The sequence below is a fragment of the Podarcis filfolensis genome, assembly GCF_964270895.1.
Source record: "Podarcis filfolensis genome assembly, chromosome: 2".
NCBI classification, from domain to species: domain Eukaryota; kingdom Metazoa; phylum Chordata; class Lepidosauria; order Squamata; family Lacertidae; genus Podarcis; species Podarcis filfolensis.
In genome coordinates this window covers 99949795-99968118 of record NC_139605.1, presented here as the reverse complement: position 1 = coordinate 99968118, position 18324 = coordinate 99949795, and the positions used below count along the sequence as shown (strand labels likewise).

General features: G+C 45.1%; 1 protein-coding gene across 2 annotated transcripts in view; it reads left to right on the top strand.

Moving 5' to 3' along the window:
- The first annotated feature begins 7053 nt into the window (after nucleotides 1–7053).
- MAP2K6 (mitogen-activated protein kinase kinase 6) overlaps nucleotides 7054–18324 on the top strand; it is a 73613-nt gene continuing 62342 nt past the window's right edge. Inside the window, exon 1 of one of the 2 annotated variants that reach the window (XM_083598940.1) lies at nucleotides 7054–7497. In XM_083598940.1, coding sequence (XP_083455066.1) covers nucleotides 7482–7497 — 16 coding nt within the window. In that variant the 5' untranslated portion in view covers nucleotides 7054–7481. Of the gene's footprint in view, nucleotides 7498–8829; nucleotides 9084–18324 lie in introns of those variants that run through there. The other variant, XM_083598941.1, reaches the window with a different exon arrangement.

Below are 18324 nucleotides of genomic sequence, written 5' to 3'. Positions count from 1 at the left end.
TTTGGTATGCAACAGATCCGGTGTGAGCTTCGGAATGTGAAGTTTCTTTTTAAGTAAATAATAATAATAATAATAATAATAAACCGATAGCCACTGCTGACGAGCACAACACAGCTACAGTTTCATGGATGTTATTTTGCCAATATCCGTTATTTTGTAGTTGCCTTCATTCTAAAAGGTAAAAAGGTAAAGATAAAGGACCCCTGGGTGGTTAAGTCCAGTCAAAGGCGACTATGGGGTTGCGGCGCTCATCTCGCCAAGGGAGCCAGCGTTGTTCCATAAACAGCTTTCCAGGTCATGTGGCCAGCATGACTAAACCACTTCTGGCGCAATAGAACACCATGACTGAAGCCAGAGCGCACAGAAACACTGTTTACCTTCCAGTCGGAGTGGTACCGATTTATTTACTTGCACTTTTTGGTGTGCTTTTGAACTGCTAGGTTGGGAGGAGCTAGGACAGAGCAACAGGAGCTCACCCCGTCGTGGGGATTCGAACTGCCAACCTTCTGATCGGCATACCCAAGACGCTAAATGGTTTAGACCATAGCGCCACCGCTTTCTCCTTGCCTTTATTATACAGTGGTACCTTGGGTTACAGATGCTTCAGGTTACAGATGCTTCAGGTTACAGACTCCGCTAACCCGGAAGTAGTATCTCAGGTTAAGAATTTCACCTCAGGATGAGAACAGAAATTGCACAGCGGCAGTGCGGCTGCAGCGGGAGGCCCCATTAACCCAAGGTACCACTGTATAGCCAAAGCAGCCCATTTGGTGGGCCAGAGCTTCCCTCCTGACATTGGTGTCGCTGTGAGCTTACCTGGATTGAGCAGGGGAGGGTCAGGTTGGTGGTGAGGTTGGAGCTGTGCAGATGCCTCCCCAGATGAGTCGCAGCAACACCAGTTGTTGGGGGAGAGACTCCTTCTCACATGATTGGCTGCTACTCTTTCATCTCCAATGTTCCCCTCTTGCCAAATGGTGATGGCATTACAGGGTTGCGTCGTATGGAGGCATTTTAGGAGGGGAAATACGTCTGTGGTGGACAACATTCTTTCAACCTGCTTTTCCCCCCATGTATCAGCAAAGTTATGCATTAGAGGGCTTTTGATGCCATTGCTTAATGCTTATCATTCTTCATTCTTCTGCCAGCTTCTGAGCTTTTATATCTTCTTCTGCTAATGTCTACGAAGCAGGCATTAACAGCAAGCTAAAATCACATTAGGTTGGAAGTTTTTTTCCTTTAAGACCTAAGCTTTCCAATGTAATAAAGGCGACAAACGTCAGCTTCCCACAGGCATCTGGTTGGCCACTGTGGCAACAGGATGTGGGGCAAGATGAGCCCCTTGCCAGATCCAGCAGGCTCTGTTCAGTGGCGGAGGAACCCTCTCTGGCACCCATGGCAGGGCTGCCCGTACGGAGTGCCCATGTGCGGCAGCCCATGTGGCCGCCTCGCACAAGTGGCTGCCCGTACGCCCGCCTCGCGCAAGCGGCAGCCTGTACGGACTGCGCATGTGTGGCGACTGTACAGGATGCCACGCATGTGCACTCCATACGGGCTGCTGCTCGCGCGTGGTGTTCTTATGAGCTGCCGCTTGCATTGTGCCTGTATGGGCTGCTGCGCAAGTGGCATCCTGTACGGAGTGCGCACATGTGGCAGCCCATACGGTCGCTGTGCGAGAGACAACCCGTACAGACGCCCGTATGGATGGCGCATGAGAGTGGCACCTCGTACCGACTGCTCACGCCCTCGGCCACTCTACAGCTGGGGGAAGGCAGGGGCCATCTTGTCACCCCCCAGAGTGGCACCCCGGGCGGCCCGCCCCCTCCGTCCCCCACTTTGTATGCCCCTGGCTCTGGTTATGTTTTTTATGGATTGCTCAGTCAAAGTGCAGGAGACTCTTAATCTCAGGGTCATGGGTTGGAGTGTTATGTTGGGTGAAAGATTCCTATGTTGCAGGGAATTGGATGTGGTCCCTTCAGACTCTACAAGTCAGTGATTCTGTGAATAATCAATACATAAATCAAAACAAGAAGTAGAACAGTGGGTATCCCACATCAATAATTTCCACGGATGCTCTTCCTCCAAATTCTAAACTGTGCAGAGTGAAAACACTTTAGGACCAACACATTTCTTTCAATAGAAGGAGAGTCAATACATCGTAACAAGAGGACATGAACTCATTTCTATTCACGCACACACATCTCATACCACGCGGAGTCCCATGACACCCGAATATCGTCCCAACATTACAGTAACATCTGCAAACGCCAAAGGTTCCCTTAGAACAGCATTAATGTCTCATGCATGCAGTTCAAAAATATCTTGATATTTTTTTTTTGTGGATGGGTGGAATTCAACATCGCACTCTTCTGATCATTCCATCGGCAAAAGCATTTCAGTCTGCAAAGAGGCATGATCTTCACTCTTCTCCTGCCCTACGAGCTGTTCGGGGGAATCCTCCTGACCCTCTGGACTGAATTTTTTTTGGGGGGGTGGGCACAGAAGGCACATTTGAGCAGAGAGAGGGAAAGCCACGTTGTACTAGCAGGAGCCCTTGTTAGTTGAATCCAGCCCATTAACTTTAATGCATTTAAAGTTACATAATTATGCAACTATATAACAATTACATAACCAATATTAATCATATTATTATTTATTATTTATTTATTTATTGTGCTGGCATAATATGAAAGTTAACATATTTAAACAGAAATATAAAATGCAGGTTTAAATATCATACATACGAAAACAGGGGAAAGAAAGAGAAAAACATACACACAAGAACAAGAAAGAAAGAAAACTTGCATGTAACTCCAAGCAGGCCATTATCTTATAAAGAGCCAATACTTCCTGCTTAACCTTCCCAAAAGATTTAACTATGTTCCAGTAAACTGTAACCAGTATTAAATTGTTTCTAAAGGAAGGAATTTCTATTTTCCCATAGTCTTTTAGAATGTGCCAGTTTAACCACTGTTTGTCACACATTCCCCTCGAGACGCTAATGTTTTTCCCCTGTAATGTTGCATAACTTCTACATGTACTGGAACAGGAAGGTAATTTACAAAATTGGGTAGTCCTTTTTTTCTGGATTGACTGAAGTGCATAGGCCAGTTCATAACCTGTAATATATTTCTATGACGGCTTTTATCTACAACTCTGCCATAAAATTCACATTTATTTTTATTTATTAAAAAAAAAAAACACAACCGCCTTTCCAACTACTTTGCCCTCACAAGGAGGGGTCCTGAATAATTATAAACAAGAACAACAATATCAACATTAATCAGATTCATATCCGTACTGCACCCTTTAAATTAAGCAGGACAATTTCATTTAGATGGAGATTAATAGAAAGCAGAGTGAAATGAAAACCTCATAAGGGTTTTCTGAAGAAAGCCACAGGGATTGGACCATACCAACATCATTTGGGAAGGCATTCCAGAAGTGCAAGGCCACCACTGAAAAGGCCCTGTTCCTGGATCCTCTCAGCCTAACATCTCTTATGGACAGACTAGACAGTAGGACCTTGGCTGCTCTAAGAACCTGGGCCAAGTAGTCCTTCAGGTTTAAGACTTTAAAGTCAATTGGACTTTGTTTCCCATTCAGAGCTCACAATTTGAACTAGCAGCACCATACATCCTTCTCATTTAAATGCTATTTCCTGCTTCAAACACTTAAGTGTCCGGCCTGATTTTCAGTCTTCATATATATATATATATATATATATATACACACACACACACACACACACACACACACACACACACACACACTACCTTTAAAAATGTTTTGTTTATTTTTTTTAAATATCTGGAGTTGCACCACAGCTGCTGATACCTCCTCCTTTTGCATGATGGAAGTTTTTAATGTTTGGTGTTTTATCATTGTTTTAATATTCTGTTGGGAGCCGGCCAGAGTGGCTGGGCGGGGTATAAAATGATAATGATGATGAAGATGAAGGTGATAATAATACCACTTCAGCTACATAAGGATGGAAACTCGGAGCGTGTTCACCCTTAGGAAAGATTCTCAGAAAAAGATACCTAGATTTTTAATGCAGCTTCAAACCTTTTGTTAGAAGGTACAAATTTACTTTCTGACTTGGTGTCGTGAAGTAGCAGGACGACAGGGGGGAGGAAAAGGAGGAAGAGGATCCCGGCGAGGGGTGTAGCAAAGACGGGGACACACCAAGGTACCAGAGAAGGAGGGCCTTTTGCCAGAGTGGCCTCCATCTCCACGAACACAGCGGGATCTGAGGCACAGGGAGCAGTGGGAAGGGCACTCTAGGAGGCTGAGGCAGGCAAGGGCCCACAGCCCAGCTCCCTAGGTGGCCAGGTGGGGCTTGCTAGCTCTGGGAAGAGGTGTGTGATGCCTCAGCTGTAGGCTTGGAGCAGGTGAGGGTCACATGGCTCAACAAGCCCAGATGCTGTAATCAGCATGCCAAGTACAGCGGTACCTTGGGTTAAGAACTTAATTCATTCTGGAGGTCCGTTCTTAACCTGAAACTGTTCTTAACCTGAGGTACCACTTTAGCTAATGGGGCCTCCCGCTGCTGCCGTGCTGTCGCCACGCGATTTCTGTTCTTATTCTGAGGTAAAGTTCTTAACCCAAGGTACTATTTCTGGGTTAGCGGAGTCTGTAACCTGAAGCGTCTGCAACCTGAGGTACCACTGTACAAAAGAGGGGCTTGTGCCTGCTCATCTGCCCATGTTGATGGAACTTGGCTTGGATGTTCCTGGACCGCCATGGGACTGTGTTTCGGGTTTGACTCTGGACTGTATCCGGACTGCTGGACTTCAGACTTGGCTACTTGGATTGGTGTTGGACTGTGTTTCCGGACCTTTGAACATTGGTTGTGTGGATTGACCCCTGGACTTTCGAGTTTTGGACTTGGCATATTGACTTCCTTCCAGGTAGGCCAGGGGTTCAGGACACTTGACTAACCTAATCTATGAAGACCCTTTTCCCCCTTCCGCTTCCCAGTCAACGGAGGTCAGTACAACATAAACATTGGAAGAAGGCAAGCAAGAGTCCTACAGAGTTGATTGTGTCTCCTACTCTAGAAGCACAAACCCAGAGGACAAGCAAGAGGCCATACGTGTGAGAAAGTGAGAGTATTTGTTTTTTGTGTGTTAAGAGAAAGAGAGACTGTGTATGTGTGTGAAAGAGAAGGTTTGTTTTAAGCGAGTGTACGGGAGAAAGTGTGCAACTCACAAAAGTTTTATAGATACTTCATTCCTTGAATGCTACGTTGTGACTCGACTGTAGTCTGTGGTGAAGATGGCTCACTCAGCCGTGAGTGATCTGCTGTGTAACGGTCTTCAGTTCGCTCTGTGAATCTGTAGCCTCATTTGTCCTCTGTGGTTTGGCTCACTTCCTTGAGTGATCTGTCTTAGGTGTGGTTCGAGTTGGCTGCCATAAATTCACCGACTGACCTTCAGAACAGGCATAAATTCACCGACTGTCCTCTTGGACCTGCTGTTATCTGAAATGTCTTGTAAATAAAAATTAATTTCTTAATTACGCGATGCATATATGTGAGCAAAATGTGAGATGTAGGTTGCAGCTGCTTTCCCTGCTTATGCAGTTACTGTATTGTGCTGGTGATTCATTAGGGAATAAAGGTAAACCCCGCAATGGGGTGAGCTCCCCTTGCTTGTCCCAGTTCCTGCCAACTTAGGAGTTTGAAAGCACACCAGTGCAAGTAGATAAATAGGTACCACTGTGGTGGGAAGGTAAACAGCGTTCCTGTGCGCTCTGGCTTCCATGACGGTGACTAGACTTAACCGCCCAGGGGTCCTTTACCTTTTACCTATTAGGGAGTCTGAATTGTGTGCTGGTCTCTGGTATTATGAGTATGGTTGCATCGCTCAGTTTCAGGAGACTGGCAAGCACAACTAATCGTTCTACACAGGCTCTGCTCTTTTAGCACTGGGCTTTTCAGTTTATTGTTTGGCTCTGTCCCTGGGTGCACGAATTCTACCTGTGGGCAGCAATTCGTGACAGCCGTGCTCAGCGCCCTCCCTGCAGGCCCCCACCTCTGTATCACTAGGGTGTGGCACTGAGTGCACTAGCTCCTACCCCCTGGACTCTTATCCCTGAGCTTTAGTCAGGTCATGGGATGAGAACTATACATGTGACTGAGCTTACATGCACACTATAGATTTCGAGCAAATGACTTCCTCCAAAGAACCTGGGAACTGTAGTTTGTTGAGGATGTTGGGAGCTGTAGCTTTGCGATCAGTTCTTGTGATCCATAGAACGGTAGTCTTGGAAGGGACCCCGAGGGTCATTTAAGGGTTAAGTACTTAATTCGTTCCGGAGGTCCATTCTTAACCTGAAACTGTTCTTAACCTGAAGCACCACTTTAGCTAATGGGGCCTCCTGCTGCCGCCGCGCCGCTGGAGCAAGATTTCTGTTCTCATCCTAAAGCAAAGTTCTTAACCTGAGGTACTATTTCTGGGTTAGTGGAGTCTGTAACCTGAAGCGTATGTAACCCGAGGTACCACTGTAACCTGTAATTGAAGAGAACGCAAAACAACCTGCATTTTCAAAATATTGGCACCAAACAATACGGAGTGCCTCCATTTAGATGGCAAGAAAGTCTTTCTTGAGGGAAACGCCACTGTTTATCTTGGGCAGTGTGTCTTGCTTGCATGTATGTGTTTAGACTAAAAGCTTAAGGCAAATTAATTCAGAAGATGCTCAATGGCTAGTCATGCTGATATTTCTGTATAGTGACAATATTCTTCCGAGAGGCTGAGCATTCCCTGGTATATGTACTACCATGCGAGGCGAGGGGTCGCCACTGTTGCAGGCAGATTGCTAGACTGCAGTACGGCAATTCCTATGTTATGAAACTGCCATTGGATAGACACGAAGTCTCGCAACGTGGTTGCATGCTCGCTCTGCTAGGCAATGCTTCTCTGCAGCTTTCCGATTACATAGCAGAAGACTGTGCGCGGCCGTTTCCATTTCCTGCTTACATTTTCCAGTGGGATCTGTGCGCCCCCGCTGCACAGCAGTCGCCTCCAAGTAGATGGCTCCGTGTATCTTAATCCCACCCACCTCCCTCCTCCAGCATGAAGACAACGGAGTCTCCTTAAAGAAGCTCTCAATGGGCTGTCCGGATGAACTACATTACCCACAAACCAACGCGCTGCTCGTAGAAAGGACGTCTGCGCACTAAGGCACTCGGATCCAAGTTTGGAGCTTTTAGCTGCCAGTCCTGGCCCATCATGTAGGTGCAGCAGAGCCTTCCTTACCATTGCAATAGGGGGTGAAAACCCACTTTGCAATCTGTTTTGCAAGGTGTGCAATTGCAGTTCCTTCCTCTGCAAGGAGATCTGCTGCAGGGAGTCAGAAAAACTCCAGTTGCATGAAGACTGAGCGCTTGCAGTTTTCATCTTTGTTGCAAAACTAGCTACTGAAGAGAGAAGGCAAAGTCTTTTGTGTTCCCCTCCCCCATCAAAGCAGAGGGGAAAATGTCTCAGCCGAGAGGTAAGGCTCCGACTTGCGTTCCTTGCAGATATGCAAAAAGTCGTCCATGCATTATGGAATTGCATGCATGCAATTTTGGGGATGCAATTGCATTTTGAAGTTTGAGGCTTTGAATAGCTCTCAGTTGCATTTCCTGTTTAGAATGTACCTTTTTTTTTTCCTCCTTGCAGACACACACTGGCGCGCGCACACACTCACGCACATACACACACACACAGGCACACATAGTTCCTGTAAGGCAGGGCTTGCAGTTCAGCTGTGCATTGACGTTATTTGCATTCTTCTGCTGGGATTACAGAGCTCTTTTTTTGCCTTTTGCACTGTCAGGGCAGATAAAGGCTTAGGAAGGGCTTATGCATTTAGCTGCTGTATATTTTCTTTTTTTCTTTTTCCAAAAAAGGCGAAATGCAAATCTGCAAGACAATTTACCTTGCAAATTTTAGCCAAACTTTGTATTTAAAAAAATTAAAATTATCTGGAGGAAATGGAAGGTGAAACTTGAGTGGAGTTACTAAGAATTAAATATATGCCTCTGTTTCTATGGGAAAGTATTGTTCTGATGCCAATGCTGAGCTCATTTTCCACAGACCTAACCCCCCCCCCCCCCGTCGTCGCAAGCTGTGCGTGTAGTTTTAGGAATGGGTTTGAGAAAGTTACGCAAGGAAGTCTCCTACGTTTTCTTATACTGGAACACGGATTTCTTGGTTTGGGATGTGTGTAAATGGAGGCAGAGCAGATCTTTTTCTCAAAAGTACTGGAGAAGGTTCTGTGTCCTCCTAAGGCTGGCAACACGGTTTAAAAGATGGGCAAACGTGGAAGGATAATGGACATGGAATAAAAATGCAGACAAGCGTCCCCTTCAAACTTTAGAAGAGTAATGTTGAAAGTGGGAACTACTGTAGCCATCCTGCGTGGGTCTTGCAGTTAGGGGAGGAATCTAGTTGTCTATGCATGGATATACCGATTCAGTTTTCTGGGTTTTATTCTATTTTGCATTACAAATATCTGTGTTACAAGAGGCTGCAGGACTTGTGGGTTTGGATTCTGTGCACAGTGGTGCAGAATGCATTTTGGGAAGCCACTTGTATGAGTTGCTTTATCGACGGCTTCAATTTTTCCTCTCGAGGGTGGTCGGGAAAGGGGGCTAGAGAGGCAATGGGTGCTAATCGCAGTGTTTAATGTCAAACCCCCCTTCCCTAGTTGCACTTTGTGGCGGCTGAATTGCATAATTTATTCCCTATTTACTGCAGTCCTCTCTTCTGGCCAAATGGAGGCTGATTGGAAGCTCTCAGCAGAAAAGAGCCCAATCGGGTTTTTTTGCCAGTCTAAAAGGATGGCTAGCAGAGAATGTGGCTCTCTTCCTTTCTCTTCGGATCCAACATGTTGATCTAGTTAGCAGCCAAGAGGGGAATCCATCATTTGATACACGGAGGAGGAAAAGGGGAGGATGTAAAAACCTGAATCTCCCTCCTCTTGCCTTGGAAAAACTGATTAAAGCTGGAGGAGAGAGACAGTGAAAAAGTACTCCTTTTTTTGAGGGACTGGATTTATCTAAATTGAAGGGGAAAGTGCACCAATTCATTCAGGTTAGATCTTGCTTTCATTCAGTTTTGTTTGTGGCCAGGATCCATCATCTTGTCTGGTAAGGCCATCGTTTCCCAGCCTAGAATTCCAGTTTCCTTTCCAACTCTCATTGTGTCCATGTGAAGCATTTTCATACATATATTTAGATGTGTGGAATGCAATTTTCAAGTAGATGAGGTTGTGTGTTTTTTAAGGTACTATAAAGAACACAAATGAAGCAAATGTTGGCTCCGAAAACATCTAGAGACCTTTATTTCAAAAGAATAAGGGTGTTTGTATGCAGTAGAAAGTAAGGGGTAGTGTGTTAAAACGGCAGAAAGAAGAAGGCCTAACTTTGAGGTTTGTGGGGGTAACTGTGTACACGGAACTTCAGATTGTAAGCTCATTGGGGACAAGGGACTTGTCTTTTGCTCAGGTTACCCTGCAATGTTAACTGGTGGGTTGGACAACAGGGGGACCGGAGGAAATAAAACGCAAGGGTTACAAGGTTCAATATAAAGGAAATACAATTGCATTTACTTGATATTTCTTTCAGCCGAGCATGAGAACTGCGGGATTCTGTGGATTATTTGTTTTTGAGATGCTATAAGAGATGCAATATTTTTAAAATAATACACCTTGACAACTGTAATGGCAGAAAGGAATCTTCTTTTGGGTATGCATGTTTAAACACGAGATTGATAAAGGTAATGGTAAAGGACCCCTGGATGGTTAAGTCCAGTCAAAGACGACTATGGGGTTGCGGCGCTCATCTTGCTTTCAGGCTGAGGGAGCCGGCGTTTGTCCACAGACAGCTTTCCGGGTCATGTGTCCATCATGACTAAACCACTTATGGTGCAATGGGACACCATGATGGAAGCCAGAGCACATGGAAACACCATTTACCTTCCCGCTGCAGTGGTACCTATTTATCTACTTGCACTGGCGTGCTTTCGAATTGCTAGGTTGGCAGAAGCTGGGACCGAGCAATGGGAGCTCACTTCGTTGCGGGGATTTGAACCACCGACCTTCTGATCGGCAAGCCCAAGAGGCTCAGTGGTTTAGACTACAGTGCCACCCATCTCCCTAGATTAATAAAAGGAGAAGCTAGCCCCCTGCCATGCAAATGATTCCTCAAATACAGTGTCCAAGGGGCTGTCAGATGGAGGATGGAGCAAGCTTGTTTTCTCCTAAGACCTGAACCAATGGCTTGCAAGTTACAAGAAAGGGGATTCCGACTAAACATCAGGAAGAACTTTCTGAGAGGGTGCACTGTTTGACTGTGGAAGAGACATGGTGGACTCTCCTTCCTTGGAGGTTTTTAAGCAGAGGTTGGATGGTCATCTGCCATGGATGCTTTAGCTGAGATTCCTGCATTCAGATCACCCTTAGGTTACCTTCTGATTCTGTGATTCTGTATCTTTTTTTATTATTATTACCTAAATTGTGGCACTTATTTCTGGTCTGTGGGGTTTTCTTTTTTATAAGCGCAAGCTGCTGTTCCTGACCCAAATGGGGAAAGTTGATCATGTGAAACCTTTTTCTGGGTGCCACCTCATTCTGCTAGCGAGGATGCTTGGCAGCAGTGCCAAGGCAGACTACGTAAGGGGGACTTATCCATGGGGCAAGCCAGTTCTTCTGAAAGGGCAAGCTAATCTAGGACTGTTGGCATACTTAGGCATTTCCAGGTACCCTCACCTCATGGTAAGACTGATTTAAGGGGTACTTGACTCTCAACAGTGTTGGAATCCCCTCCCTTTAGTGCATGGATAGCTCAGTTGGTTAGAACATCGTGCTGGTAATGCCAAGGTTGCAGGTTCGATCTCCATCCTATGGGACAGCTGCATTTTCCTGCATTGCAGGGGGTTCAACTAAGATGATCCTGAGGGTCCCTTCCAACTCTACAATTCTATAGATTCTATATTATATCAGACAGGCACTGTCTCTTACTGTTCAGAGTCTACTGAAAACCTTCCTCTTCCAACAAGACCTTTAAGCCGACATCTTTCTCAGTCTGTGCTGGAATTGTTCTTAGGTCATTCAGGGGTCACCAGCCCAATGACTCTGGGCACCATAGTGCCTGAAAATGTCCTCATGGCAAAGGCCCCAAACTGAGCTTTTAAGTAAATTATTTAAGGTAAGCCACTAGCTCTCCAAGAAAGAAACGTATGAGGGTACCATTCTTAGTGATTTCTGTGAAATTAGCCAGTCTGGCTGCTCCCACCTGTTAGTGTTTTCAGTCAATAAATGAAATATGCCCCCTTTGAAAACCTTTTGCATACCCCGGGACGATGGAAATACAGATCTAGGCGAAAGCCATAAGGTCGCAGTCCTAACCTTACTTTACTTTTGAGCGCTGTTGAATTCAGCAGGGCTTTGTTAACATTGTCAGGACTAAATCCCATTTTAGCTCGCAGTCTTTTTCGTTTCTGATATTGAACTGTTCACAATTATCTCAGGGCTCCTCCAGACATCCTTTTTATTGCACATTCATCCTCACCTGTGCTCGTGATGCACTCAAATTGTTTATGTGTGATGGCGCTTTCAATGCCATTTGCACATGCAAATATTTCAGGGTGATTATACTGCTTTGGCTGTAATCGGTCAGGGCCCTGAAGTTTCCTGCTAAATATCTGCAAATTTTTATACTACAAATCCTTTACAGTCGTATCTTGGTTCTTGAACGCCTTGTGACTCAAATGTTTTGGCTCCTGAATGTCGCAAACCTGGAAGCAAGTGTTCTGGTTTGCAAACTTTTTTTTGGAAGCCGAATGTCTGACGTGGCTTCTGATTGAGTGCAGGAAGCTCCTGCAGCTAATCTGAAACTGTGGCTTGGATTTTGAATGTTTTTGGAAGTTGAACGGACTTCGGAACAGATTCCGTTTGAGAACCAAGGTACGACTGTAATAATAACAATAATATTATTTATACTCTGCCCATCTGGCTGGGTTCCAGCAAAATATAAAAACACAATAAAACGCCAAACATTAAAAACAGGACTGCATTCAGATAATGTGCTGAAATGTACCCACTTATTTGATGTAACCACTCCTGCATAGTTCCTATTGATGCCAGGTGCCGGCATACCATTGTGTGTGGAAACGAGCTCTGGTTTAGCCCTGCAACCGCAGCCTGAACCCAAACCCTTGAAAGTGTACAAATAGAAGCATGGCATCATAGTGCAACTATCTTACACTTAGTGTAGAGGGTGAGCAATTTTTGGGGGGAGGGAGGGGTGGAAACACAGAAAACAGAATAGGTAGAGTTCAAGTGTGGATGCAGCGACGCAGAAAGTTTAGAAAGTATAAGAGAACAACTGAGAATGTGGGCTGATCTGATAGAAATCCATTTCAGATGCCCTACTAGTGGCATAGCGTTGTTTGCTGATGCCCAGGGCATGCTGGGTGGGAGGGCTGTGCTCACACTGTGAGTGGTGGTGGGAGCCTAGTTGCTGATGCCATTGGAGCGACTCCACCCCTGCTGAACTGCCTGTCTGCCTGCACAGGGGGGAGCCTGGCCGGCCGGCAGGACCCTTAGCGGGCAGAGTGGAACATCAGGCCATGCCACACTGGGGTCACCTGTGTGGAGACGCCTAGTTTGTGCCCCCTCAAAAATTGTGTGCCTCCCTGGCACTCCCCACGCTATGCGCCCATGCCCTACTAATGCATAAGTGCCATGTCGCTGCATACAGCTGCTATTAAACAGCAGTCTGGAGGGGGCCTCAATATTCCATTAAACCCTTATTGAACCAGGAACGCTTCACAAAGGAGTTCAACAGGTGTATGGCAGCCGCTTTGAGCTACCAAGTCTAATAATGCCACAGACAGCACTTCTGAAGGGGTCGGGAGGTTCTCTTGACTTTAGCTCTTTGCTAGTTCCGTTCAGAAGAGTTGGCTGTGATTGCGTTCGGTTAAGTTTTGCTTTGCTTTTGTGTGCAATCTTGATCGTGTAGCTAGCGTTAGGGCAACGCGAATGACTATTTACAGAACTGGTTACAAGAGGTTAAATACTGAAGTAATACTCTCCATTGTTTAGTGGAAGGATAATTAGTTCTGGGTGCTTGAAATCAGCACTTAGCTGGAATTAGTCACTGAAAATTATCCCCAGGTAAAAGAGCACAGCAAAGGTTGAGCTCCAAAGTGCCCTGTGCTGGAATGGAAAGTGCTTCAGCTCATGGGGGTGGGATGCTGGGAGAGAGAATAGGAGCTGCAGACCTTTTGCGAGTCTTTGAGGTGCATTGAGTTCCCCTGACCTTCAGGAGAGGCCTTTTGTGGTAGGGAGGAAGGGTGGCAATGGGTTTCGGCAGGTTCTGTTGCACGCAGGGTATCCCCTGTGAAACCTAGCCGTGGCGTATCAAGAGCAGCATCAGGTGAAGTTTCTTTGCTCATTTATTTCACTGCTTATAAGCATACCTAAGAAGCCACTTCTGTGGAAGCCCTGTGTAAGGGCTGCTTCTGCAATGGGCCTCCCTGTGTGCCCCCCAACTGCAAAATAAGTGGCTCTGAGGATACCCCCCTCCACCACCCAAAACAGTGGAGGAGAGGAGCGATTGTTACATCTGGCAAGCTGATGTAGTTGCCCAGACAGAACGATTGTCTTAGCTTGATGCTAAATTCCACCCAGTGTGATGGATGCCCCATATTGCATTACTGTATGTTGATAATTCCACTCTGCATCAATTTCAAGTTGGGGCAGAAGGATGCAGAACCAACAAGAACATTAAAAACAAGCTTAAAATATTCCGTACTTAGAAAAATGTGAACCTCTGTGACTTGTGGAATAATTAAATGCATCCTCTTCCTTTTCTTTTTTACAGTTGATAATGTGTTTGGTCTATTTATTCTCCCCTCTGTGCATGGAATAGGTTAGAAAAACAAAAAAAGCAAATGGGAGAAGAAGCCTTCTTCGTTGTTTTCCGATTTGCGGCTTCTAATATGCGTCAAGATTTTGCATGGCTCAGTCCCATTTGGATGCAACGACTTGAGAAATGGGGATGTGTAGTGGAATTCTGTGCAAGATGTGAACAGCATCTGCTGTCTTTGAAAAGTGGTCGAAAAACGGTATCCATTGCACGCATGCCAGATTTTCGTTGCAGCCGTGCCTCTCGGAATAATATTTTCTTGTAGACTGCCATGGTGATGATGTTTGTGAAAATTAAATTTTAAAAATTGAATTAAATTAAATACTGGTAACCCACTGCTTGCCAGTTGCAAGGGACTGATTTTGTGCAAGTCTCTTATGACCCTGAAGAGGGATCTGGAGCCTTGCTGCACACACGATCCGTGGTAGCTCTTTAGGCAAAGTTCCATCTTTCTGACTCAGGTCAGGCATGAGGTTTGAGAGTGTGCACTTGGCACAGTGACTTCTGGTAGTGGGACCCCAGTTGCTTCAGTGGACCCTGCCCCATGCCGTGACGCCCCTCTTGCAGTGAGCTTACCAGGGTGCTAAGCTGTTTGAGGGCTGTTTGAATTTCCCACAGTGCCCCAGAGTGCTGCTATTGGGCATCAACTCACTGTTAGAAACTCAGATGTATTAGCTGGGTGCCAAAGGGCTCCATAAGCCAAGGTTGCAGTTGCCAAAACAGATTGTCTAGTTGCCATTTTTGGGGCCAGACAGCTCAAAAGTTGTATTTCTCGATTTGACTTTTTGGTTCCTGAAATTCATTCCGATTGTGCAGATAACATATCATGGATAGAATTCTGCAGGATGTGTTGTTAGTGTGTGTGAAAACAGGCAAGACCCAAGTCTTCCCATTCATTCCCCTCCAGATGGTGGACCATCCTGGCTCCTGGACATTTTCACTTGGTGGCAAGTGGTAGCTAGCCAGGTGCAAAATGCTTGGAAAGAAACTATGGCTTATCATACTGTGGAAGTTGGGCCAGTGAGATCTATGAAATGCGCAAAAGCATTAGATTTATTGTAGACAATATCTTTTTGTATTGTATATTCCATTTTTGTTAGATGCTATAAACTTTTGTAGGAGAGGTGGGGAATAGTGGGGAATAGGAGGGCATGAAAAAGTGAAAAATTGCTTAAGTCCACTTACGTAATGTGGGCACAGATCATATTTATTCCACTTTGGTTTTTGTGCGTTGCTGGTCTTATGTCCTTGTTGATATATGAAAAAAGGGTGTAAAAATGTTTTTTTGACGATCATACGCTACAAGACCTAGAAAACTGCAAATAACCTTAATATCGTTGCTAACAATGATTTACAGAAAATCCCTTTGCTTATTGAATTTGTAGCTTCTGACTTGCATGTGTTGTAATCTGAGCTAATACGTTTAGCAAAGGTTTAAACTTCATGAGTTTACTCTGTAGATGATTATTGGGGTTGTTCTTTGCTGCTAAAATCTTCCTTATGGCACGATAGGGATGCTGAACATGTTTGACGGAATCACTGAATGTATCTGATATGTGGTTGTTTTTTGGGGGGGTGGGGTGGGGGGTTTCATCCAAGCCTACTACTACCAAGCCTAGTTTTTCCAGAGGATCACTTTTGCCCACCCCTATTCCTCCATTCATCTGCTGCTAAAGCAAATGATGATAACCTATCCCATGGTCCCCTGTTTAGAGCGAGGGGACTGAACATATGGCATGACTTATGGGGCTGGCTTTGGCCCAAAGGATGCCAGCTTCTGATCCCTAGACAAGTGGCTTCTATGTTCTTACATGCTAATGTGCAGTTAAATATACGTTAAAAGGCTGCCTGTAACCCTTCCAATTTCATAATTGGTTTTTTATGATCGCCATCACTGATACTGGACAATCTTTCCACTTCTATATTGCTGAAATACAAAGGTTCCCACCCACCCCAGTCTCATGAAGAATAATACAGTGGTACCTCGGGTTAAGAACTTAATTCGTTCTGGAGGTCCGTTCTTAACCTGAAACTGTTCTTATCCTGAAGCACCACTTTAGCTAATGGGGCCTCCCGCTGCCACCGGAGCACGATTTTTGTTTTCATCCTGAAGCAAAGTTCTTAACCTGAGGTACTATTTCTGGGTTAGCGGAGTCTGTAACCTGAAGCGTATGTAACCCGAGGTACCACTGTATATATTTTGTTTTAAGAGGCAGAACTGAACCTCTTTCATATGTAAATAATAATATTTGAATCCAGGTGGTGCTGGGGTGTCCAGAATTTAAAACCAGAAAGCTAAGTTAAAGATTGGAGAGCAGAAAAATATCTCCTAAGCTGTTCACTGCCTTTGGAATGCAGAGCGGCTTGGCTGCCTTAATAGATATTGTTGCTTTGAGTTCATTCTGCCAAATGATTCTCACACCAAATTTTGATGTTTTGCAATGGTGGGTGGGGATGGGTGGGAATTTCCTGAAAGTTTGCGATCTATTCTCTGCATGCGTGTGATGCAGAGAGCCACAAACGTCGTTCTCGTATGTGTGATGCCCTATGAGGCGCACCACTGGCAAGAAACAAAACATTTTAAAAGCCTTGCTGTGCGCCTTAGTGGGGCTTGTATACATATAACAGCAGGAGCAGCTTGTGGGACATACTTAAATATGTTGCAAATGAAGCTAGTGCACAAAAATATTACATTGGTACACTTGCCCAAAATGAATAGAATCTCCTGTCTCTTTTATAGCCTCCTTGCCTGGTTGTCTGGAGGAAATTCTGCAGGGAACCGGACTGGTGGCTGTTTACAAGCTTTCAATATTGCCTTTGTTTTTCATCTAACCACACAGGTCTTGGAAAAGAAAAATCCTGTGGTGTTATATCAGGTTGTATAGGCGACATACACAGAGATGCCATGGGAACTGTAGCAGTTTTGCACAATGGTCCTTTGCTGCACATGTGATTCTGGAGCTTTATTTTTTAATTTTTTTAATAAGCTGCATGCAGTGCCTGTAATGAGACAGTGGCTACAGAGGGTGCAATTATACTTCACATGCACTTTAGGAAATCTTTCTTTTTTTTGTGACCAGCTGGTTGTGTAGTTGTTTGTGTCTATGTCTATATCTACATGGAATTGAACCCCATTGAGTTCTGTGAAACTTACCCTCAGGAAAGAACAGGGCAGAGAAAGAATTTTCCCTCTCACTTCGGCTATTCCATAGTTGCCTTTTGCTAAACGCAGGTAAACTACTGTTGTGTACTTCTCCAGGGTTATGGGGGAAGGTTCACCGCTTTCAGAAGAGTACTTTATAAGGTGTTCCTCCAACCCAACCCCCAGAAACCATTTGGTAATTGGATTATTACCACTCTTCCCTTTGTTTGTATTATGCAGTGCAAAGAGTCACACGCAGCAGGCATTTGGTAATGAACCTGTGAAGTGGCTGAATGAGTGAGCTAGCCTGCCTCTAGCACAGGGGTCAGCAACCTTTTTCAGGTGCCTGTCCACCGTCCCTCAGACCATGTGGGGGGCCAGACTATATTTTGGAAAAAGAAGAACGAATTCCTAGACCCCACAAATAACCCAGAGATGCATTTTAAACAAAAGCACACATTCTACTCATGTAAAAACACCAGGCAGGCCCCACAAATAACCCAGAGATGCATTTTAAATAAAAGGACACATTCTACTCATGTAAAAATACACTGATTCCTGGACCGTTCCGTGGGCTGGATTGAGAAGGCGATTGGGCCGCATCTGGCCCATGGGCCTTAGGTTGCCTACCCCTGCCCTAGAATCCTGTGTTTGTGTGTCTCTCTGTGTGTGTGTTTGTGTGCACCCAAGCCATGCCCTCTGCCAATGCACAAGTGCGGTCAATCTGAAGGGGTCCCTGCATGTTCATAGCTCCTTTTCTACAATTCCAGATTCTGTGTAGCTCACCCCATGGATATGACGTGTAGGGGGCAGGCTACTGGAGCTGACAAAACAACAAGATGCAACACAAGCAGGTCACTTACGAAGCATAAGCAGGGTACTTATGAAGATGATAGCAAGCAGTTCTTGCAGGGAATTGAGAAAGCCTGCAAAAGACGCTCTCCCAAAATTGAGCACATGCTAATGATTTCTTAAGGAAAAGGAAGCTGGTGCTGGGATTTCCAGCTGCTAAAAACAATCCAGTTGATTTGGAGCTTCTGCTAATTGATTCATTAGGCCCGTTTTGTCTGATGCTCATATATATTCCTTGTCTGCCTGTCTAGAAAATGGCAGCATTTAGATATATAAAAAATAAATGCAAAGCTCTTTATTTCCCGGGCCTGTGCAATGTGAAATTGAGCCATTCCCTTGGAGGTTAGAGGGGTAGTGGTGCTGAATTAAAATTGGATTGTTATTAATCAATCCTACGATTATGATTTCA